At 43.3% G+C, this 8851-nt stretch overlaps 1 protein-coding gene across 3 annotated transcripts in view; it reads left to right on the forward strand.

Annotated features, from left to right (window-relative positions):
- Chrm3 (cholinergic receptor muscarinic 3) overlaps positions 1-8562 on the forward strand; it is a 528165-nt gene extending 519603 nt beyond the window's left edge. For all 3 annotated transcript variants that reach the window (XM_028859622.2, XM_028859639.2, XM_028859631.1), the window contains one exon: positions 4506-8562. In XM_028859622.2, the coding sequence (XP_028715455.1) occupies positions 4506-6294 (1789 nt within the window). In that variant the 3' untranslated portion in view covers positions 6295-8562. The remainder of the gene's footprint in view (positions 1-4505) is intronic.
- Positions 8563-8851: the final 289 nt, after the last annotated feature.

Raw genomic sequence — 8851 nt, forward strand, 5'->3', positions numbered from 1 at the left:
CGGGGCACATGTGGAGGTCAGAGGACAACCTCAGGTTTCAGTCCTCACCCTCTGCCTTGCTTGAGACAGAGTTCCTTGTGATTCTGCAACTGTGTATAATAAGCTAGCTGGCCAGTAAGCTTCCGGGGATTTTCCTGTCTGCCTCCCATCTCGCCATTAGGAGAGCTAGAATTACAGGCATGCACTGTGGCACCCCCTTTTTACTTGGATTCTGAGGTATCCAAACTCAGCTCCTTGTGCTTGTGTGGCCATCACTTTACCCATGAGCCTCCTCTCAGCCCCCTAGGAGATCTTTAAGCAAAAATTTCCACGGTTGTGTAAGAACAAGGGGTGTTTTCTCAAAGTGTGATTTCTCTTCCACCACAAAAGCATGGAGGCCAGACCAAATGACACTGAATGACCTTCAGAATGCAGAAAGACAATGAGTGAGTCTTAGATTTTAAATATTTTCTCTCCTTCAAGAACATGCTGGGGACAGTGCACTAACCCTCTCTGGGTCTTACTAATATTGAAAAAGAACTACTCGGGTTTGCTTTTTACTTCATTCCGTTTCTGTAAGAAGACTAATAAAAAAATGTTAGGCTCAAAAGGTGTTCCTGGATATCCACAGTCATCCAACTTAGATGTTTGTTTTTAAGGTAAACTATGTAACTTCATGAGCCGATGCCAGGCCTCAGCGGTACTGACGTGAGGCCTTTTCCAAGCATCTTACATCTTTGTTGTCACGTCGAATAAAAGCTTATGAAAGGCAGCAACCAGGGAGGCAGTCTGATACATCGTCTTTTTGAAAACAAGCTTTCTCCTTTTCAAGTGGAATTTTATCCCCCTTTTGGCATTCGGAAATGTTTTGTTCACAACAAGAACCGTTGTACCATATTAGGCAACATCTCTCCTCCTCACAGCTGGAAATGAATACGAGGGCTAAGTTCACAAGTTTGATTCCCTTTAAAGACATGTTTGATTGCAAAGCCCTGTCCACCCTGTTTGATATCCTCCTCCGCCCGCATGACTGAACTAAGCTCAGGGACAGCTGGCTGCCTAGGCATCTTCTAACACAGAGGTTGTTCTTTGAGTCAACTTTGCCACCTAGTGGCCTGATATGAGCTTCCCATTCATGAAGACATAGCTGTGGAGTGCTGTCATGAACTAGGACAGAAAACAGACACTCATGTCCAAAGCAGAGACCCAAAACAAGCCCTGAAAATGATGTATTCTAAAAAAGAAGAAATGCTAGGTAGCCGGTCTTTCAAAAACATGGTTGCAGACTGCTAAGGTTCCCATGATCATGATAAGAAAGAGAATAATGAACATGGAAGGAGAACTAGAGGCTGGAGAGGTGGCTTGGTGGTTAAGAGCAGTTGTTTCTCTAGCACAGGACGTAGGTCGATTCCCAGCGTCTATGTGTTGACTCACAACCATCTGTAACTCCACTTCCAGGGGATCCGATACCCTCATCTCACCTCCATGGATGCCAAGCACACAGATCATGCACATACACACAAGCAAGACACACAAATGGAAGCAAGTTTAATAAAAAATTCTAAAGAAATAGAATTAATCTAGACTTCTGGGGAGCAGGAAGTAATTTAGACTTTCCAATTAGTTTACAATTTTAAAAACTGAGAATTTTGTCTCACTTTTCAGAATAGATCCTAGGAGTGTGGTATTTTATAGACAAGCAGAATAAAAGGAACTAACAGAAAATAACTGACATGAGCCTCATTTCTAAATTTCTTACATTCTTTGATACCTAATTGGTCAACTGAACAAATCCAGTTGTTTTTTAATTTACATAATAAAATATGACTGTCTACAGGAAAGGGTTTCTTGTTGCCTGCATGAGTCTCTGATTTTTAAAAAGTTTTTTTTTTTTTTGTTTTGTTTTTTTATTTCTTCACTCTCAGTTATGGAAGCACAGAGGCGGGGACTTCCTGGATTCCATAGACCAATCACAGCGGCTTACAGCCAGACGTGGTTTTAATGAGATGTACTGATGCTGACTATAACCAAATTAATTTTTCTTTACTTCCAATCGATTTTCACTTTTTAAAAACAAATTTCAAGAGCCAGTGAGATGGATGTAAAGGCACTTGGTTCCAAGCTTTATAGCCTGAGTTAGATTCCCAGGACCCTCATGGTAGAAAGAGAGAACCAACTCCCCCAAATTGTCCTCTGACCTCCACACATGCACTGTGGCATATGTACCCACAACACATATATCACACATACGAGAATAATAATAAAAAATATAATCAATTCCTTTTTGTATAGTTGACATTCACAACATATTAAGAGAGTGAATGGTTTCTATATTGCCACGAATTTATATATGTTACTGCAAATTATTACATGTGTGGTAAGAGCTGCTCAAATCCACTTGTTTTAACAAAAATTTCTAATACAATTTTTTAACTATAATCCTCAAGTTAAATGTTAGATATCAAAACTAGTCTAGAATATCCACTTGCTACTTTAACCAAATAGATTAATCAAGAACCATTAGTTGTAGGTAATCAAAGCCTTCCTTCAATTGCTCAAGAAACAAAGGGAACTTTTGGTTATATAACCAAGGTCAAGGCAGTTCTGTTGACTTAGGAATAACTATATCTAGTTTTGATGTAGTTATATATCAGACTGTATCTGTCTCTTGGGGTCCCATTCCATCTTGCTCCTGCCTCCCATCTTTCCTTTGCCTTCACTTATATCTCAGATTTTGCATACAGATACACAGGTGGTGAGCAGAATCAAATCCATGGAGGTGAGATGAGGGTATCACCCCCAAAGATGATAGACTTTCTCTTTTTCCAGCATCCACATGAATTCACCAAAATGATCATCTTTGCTTGTATATGTATCAAGTCCATTACTGTGGTCGAGGGCTCAGGGTCAGGTGGCAAATGCCTGTCTCAAAACATGCCGGAAAGTGTCAGGCTGGACAAAAGAACAGCTGAAAGAGTGACAAATCACAGACATCTACTATGTCACGCCTTAACAAGAAAGAAACAAGATGGCAGATAAGAAGCCTTGGGATTTCTGGGTATTATGTTTATTTGTAATGAAATCAGCATGGCTGTCATAAGAAAACAAGATACCATAACACGATCAGTCCCCATGAGACAGAGCCCTGGACCATGCCACAGTGGCAAGGGGCCCTACAAGTTGCCATGGATGTTAATGTGTGGTACAGAGTGGGGCTGGGGTTGGTGAAAGATGGGCTATAAACAGGGCTGCCATGCAAACCTGGCAGAAAAGAAGGAAAACTTAGCTACTGTGACTAAGAACCTTTGCAGAGGGCGAGACGCTGGGAAGATTAGGCTCTTTAGAAATTATTTCAGAAATGAGCATGCTATCGAATGTTATTTTTAAAAACCAGTATATTACATATTTCAAAAATGTTTAAAGACACGGTATTACAAGCTAAAGATGTAGCTAAGTTAGCAGAGTGCCTTCTTACCATGCAGAAAGCCCTGGTAGGCTGCCCAGGCCCAATTATACTAAGTGTGCTGACTCATGCCTGTAATACTTACACTCCAGAGTTAGAGACAGAAGGGTAAGAATTCAAAGGCATCCTTGGCTACATAGCATGTTTAAGACCAGTTTGAGCTACATAAGACCCTGTTTCTAAATAAATAAGGATGAGAATAAAGAGACAGTATGATGTGAAATGATAGACACTATTCTCTCTCTTGCTTTGGGTTGGCTTGGATCATTCCAGTAAGGCTTAAATAGTTGGTATCACCTTCAAGTTGCTTATATCTGAAGTCTCAGATGTCTAAAATGTTCATCATTTTATCAGGTAGATAAAATGCAAATAACTCCCATCCGTTTATCAAGCAGGATGAAGGTAACTCTATGGCTGGATAATTGCCATATAAGCATTTGATCTTTCTCCCCTGTGAGAATGAGAGAACTAAGTAAATCAGAGGAGTCCAGGCTGTTTTGTGTGATGTCAGTGTTCCATGAAAAGTATGTACACATGTGAGGGAAAGCACCAAGGCCGAGTCCTTTGCTAATTATTCTGCCTTGAACCAATCAATCCTGGCGTGCCCTTGACTCCTGCCCTTCACACTAGAGAATTCACTTGATCACAGACAGCTGCTTTGAAGTTTGTGTCTTGTAACACATATCCTAAATGTAAGCCGTACAAAACCAAGTGTGGCACACGCCTCATTCCAGCTCTGGAGGCTGAGGCAGAAGGGACACGAGTATGAGGGCTAAGGAATGAGTTCCAGACCTGCTTGGGTTACAGACTGAAACCCTCCCTCAAAACAGAAATGTAGACAGGAAAGATTTGTGGAGATGAAGGGGCAGGTAGACAGGAGTGGGAAAGAATTAAGAGAAACTGGGGTTGATAGTATTTAGTATGAATTATACGTAATGCTCAAAGATCAAATTTAATCTTTAAAAGAATATATATATGAAAATATATATGTAAGTTCCCCAAAGAAAACACCCAAAAAGAACAAAGATCTTTCCTAACTTAATCTTTTCTCTTTTCTCCCCAGACTATGTCAGAGAGTCACAATGACCTTGCACAGTAACAGTACAACCTTGCCTTTGTTTCCCAACATCAGCTCTTCCTGGGTGCACAGTTCCTCAGAGGCAGGGCTGCCCTTGGGGACAGTCACTCACTTGGGCAGCTACAACATTTCACAAGCAGCTGGGAATTTCTCCTCAAACGACACCTCCAGCGACCCTCTGGGGGGTCACACCGTCTGGCAAGTGGTCTTCATTGCATTCTTAACAGGCTTCCTGGCGTTGGTGACCATCATTGGCAACATCCTTGTCATTGTGGCATTTAAAGTCAACAAACAGCTGAAGACAGTCAACAACTACTTCCTCTTAAGCCTGGCCTGTGCAGATCTGATCATTGGGGTCATTTCCATGAACCTGTTCACCACCTACATCATTATGAACCGCTGGGCACTGGGGAACTTAGCCTGTGACCTCTGGCTTTCCATTGACTATGTGGCCAGCAATGCTTCTGTCATGAATCTGCTGGTCATCAGCTTTGACAGGTACTTTTCCATCACAAGGCCACTCACCTACCGAGCCAAACGAACAACAAAACGAGCTGGTGTGATGATTGGTCTGGCGTGGGTCATCTCCTTTGTCCTGTGGGCTCCTGCCATCTTGTTCTGGCAATACTTTGTAGGGAAGAGAACTGTGCCGCCAGGAGAATGCTTCATTCAGTTCCTGAGTGAGCCCACCATCACCTTCGGCACGGCGATTGCTGCCTTCTATATGCCTGTCACCATCATGACTATTTTATATTGGAGGATCTATAAGGAAACTGAAAAACGTACCAAAGAGCTGGCTGGGCTACAGGCCTCTGGGACAGAAGCCGAGGCAGAAAACTTTGTCCACCCCACAGGCAGTTCTCGAAGCTGCAGCAGCTATGAACTACAACAGCAAAGCATGAAACGCTCATCCAGGAGGAAGTACGGTCGCTGTCACTTCTGGTTCACCACCAAGAGCTGGAAGCCCAGTGTTGAGCAGATGGACCAAGACCACAGTAGTAGTGACAGCTGGAATAACAACGATGCTGCTGCCTCCCTGGAAAACTCTGCCTCCTCCGATGAAGAGGACATTGGCTCCGAGACCAGAGCCATCTACTCTATTGTGCTCAAGCTTCCAGGTCATAGCACCATCCTCAATGCCACCAAGCTGCCCTCCTCCGACAACCTGCAGGTGCCAGATGAGGAGCTTGGCACTGTCGATGTGGAGAGAAATGCCAATAAGCTTCAGGCCCAGAAGAGCATAGATGATAACGACAGTTGTCAGAAGGACTTCTCCAAGCTTCCCATCCAGTTAGAGTCTGCCGTGGACATGCCCAAGACCCCTGACACCAACTCCTCGGCAGACAAGACCACGGCCACTCTACCTCTGTCCTTCAAGGAAGCCACACTGGCTAAGAGGTTTGCTCTGAAGACCAGAAGTCAGATCACCAAGCGGAAAAGGATGTCACTCATCAAGGAGAAGAAGGCAGCCCAGACCCTCAGTGCCATCTTGCTGGCCTTCATCATCACATGGACCCCCTACAACATCATGGTCCTGGTGAATACCTTCTGTGACAGCTGCATCCCCAAAACCTATTGGAATCTGGGCTACTGGCTGTGCTATATCAACAGCACCGTGAACCCTGTGTGCTATGCCTTGTGCAACAAAACGTTCCGAACCACCTTCAAGATGCTCCTCTTGTGCCAGTGTGACAAAAGAAAGAGACGCAAACAGCAGTACCAGCAAAGACAGTCAGTCATTTTTCACAAGCGAGTGCCCGAGCAGGCCTTGTAGAAAAAGGGTTTGTCCGTAGCAGTGACCACACACGCACAGCAGCCCACAAAGCCTAGCAGGAGTCTGGCGCAGGTGGGAGGCCATTCCTGATGGTGATAAAAGGGGGTTTTATCAACCACGCAGGAGAGAAGCTGCCTGTTTACTGATCCATTGAATAAACTGATGTTGGTCAAATGCCAATTCAGCAGGAAAGAAAGAAAAACATACTGCTGAATATAAAGAAATATATTCCGAAATAGACTTTTAAGTGTTTTTTTTTTCTTAAAGAGAAAAAAAAATATATTGTCTTGAAGCAAGTATCCTCTGAAATTGGTTTGCCTAGGTCTTTTAATTCCCATTAGCTCTGAAATCACAGGTGAGCCTCGCTGCACTAGTTATCATGTGCTCTTCCCAAGGGTCCCAAAGTGTCCATCCAGACCCCACGTGAAGCACGGCAGGCTTGGAAATCCGTGGTTCTGAGTCATTTTGTACATTGCAAAGCTGACACCTCTTGTCCCAATCAGCTTCCATCCCCTTTTGGTGTGTTGTTAAACTCTATTTGTGGATTTGATTCTTGGTTCTTGCAAAGTACTGTTTTGTGCAGTTCAAGATTCATACAAATAAAATCGCATATGAGTACATGCATACCTATCTATGTGTGAGTTGAGCACGCACACACATAGTGTATATAACATGATGGGGAACACTGAACTGGCAGGATGTTCCTACCATCTGTGCTGTCAGTACTTTGGGAACTGAAATTCTCTAGGATCCTAATATGACATGAAAGTGAATTAAGCCCTGTTCAATGTTGGGTTTGGGTTTGGGTTTTTTGACACTGGAGCTGTTTTCCACAAATCACCCTGATGAAGAATAATATCCAGCACAGAGAAGTCAGGCCTTCTCCGCAAACCTGTGCTAAACGGGACAGTCTCGAGGGTCAGTCAGCACCACGTCTTGACTGGACTCTGAGTGCACACTGTCTCCTTGGCTGTTAGCTCTGTCAACAGAGCTAAACTAGGGCCCCTCTGAGCTCAAAAGAATGAACTTATATACATGTTTGAATTTAGTCGTCCAAATCTGAATGTTTCAAAACAAAATTTCTGGGATCTAAACTGCTTGAAACTCAATCCTAGAGTCACCTTTGAATGTCACATACAGCAATATATCTACATTTACATGGAAAAGCAAAGGAAATACTGTGCCAGGGCCTGACAGAAAGTATTGTATTTCACTTCCTGCTCCTTGGCACCTTCTGAAGGAAAGTAGGGCTTACCTCCTGTTATGTAGCAGGAGCCAGGACCTTCTGGTCGTCACTATATAACTTCACCCAGGAGTGGTTGGTGTCTAGGAAGCCACACATCCTCTGAAGAAAGAATTGCACTTGAAAAAGTATTGCTTCAAAATTGATTTCTTTCCATTGTGACAACTGAATTTTGCATTATCCTTTGAATTGCCCCAAGTGCATCGTGTTTTCTCTGGGGGAGGGGTCTGCTGCTCTTGTTCTTGTGGCTGCTGTATTGTTGGGTTCCTTCCTTCTTTTCCTTCTTCGGGGACTGTGTGGGGAGCGGGTGGGGGGATGGGAGGGCCGTGGCGAACCCTTCCCTTGTGCAGGGCATCCATCCGTGTTGTGAACCCAGAGCTGGGGCCAAAGCTGCTTTTGTATTCAGTGTGAGGTGGTGTTTACAGCCGACTTTGACATCAGTGGATGTGTTCTCAGTGGTGTGTCTGTACCTGAACTATTTAATGTTGTGTCATGTTTATATAAAGAATATTTATGCATACTTCACCATGTGTTTATTTAGTGTTGATAAATATGGCTCCCTCTACCGGGCCCTTTGATGTTGAGTCTTTAAGGCCCATGTAAATCATGAGTAGATGTCCACTGAGCTTCTCCATGTGGTGAAGAAAAAGAAAACCATCATCACCTGGTTGACATTCAAGAGCACCTGACTCCTTCCAGGTAATAAGCCCTGTCACTGAAAGTCGCTCTTTAATTAACCTGACGTGGCCCAACAATATAACAGAGGGCCAGCAAGCCTCCTCCATTGTATCTGGAACCGCATTGCAAGGGAGAAAAAGAAAATCCACATCATCATAAGGATTTTCTTTTCATTTTTTGGCCCTCATTCAAGCAAAGAACAAGAAAAAGCAGAGACTATTTTCTCACATGTGTAGTGATGTGCAGAAGGCATGTTCTCCACCTGAGAAATATCTGGTAAGCTATTGCAACTATACTTTATTACTCAAGTTGGCCTGGCACTAATAAATATGTGAATTCTCGTTCAAGTCTCCCTGTAGATCAGTAATCCCAATCTTTCTGGAAATTCCCATTCTGCCGCCTTCCCCAAAGGGCTCTTCCTTTATTAAAAGCATAATAGCAATAAGAGTAGAGAAGCCCTCAGCATGGTCAGAAATTCAAGGGTAAATTAGGATTCTACTTAAACATCATTATCTCCAGATTGTTGTCCAAGATCCCAATATTTACAAAAAGCAATAGTAGTAATAAGGCTCTAACTCTCCTTTTAGGTACTGGGTTCATTATGGTGGATGAGCCTCTTATGGGCAAAAGCTGCTT

This window comes from Peromyscus leucopus, chromosome 5 (assembly GCF_004664715.2).
Source record: "Peromyscus leucopus breed LL Stock chromosome 5, UCI_PerLeu_2.1, whole genome shotgun sequence".
Lineage (NCBI taxonomy): Eukaryota > Metazoa > Chordata > Mammalia > Rodentia > Cricetidae > Peromyscus > Peromyscus leucopus.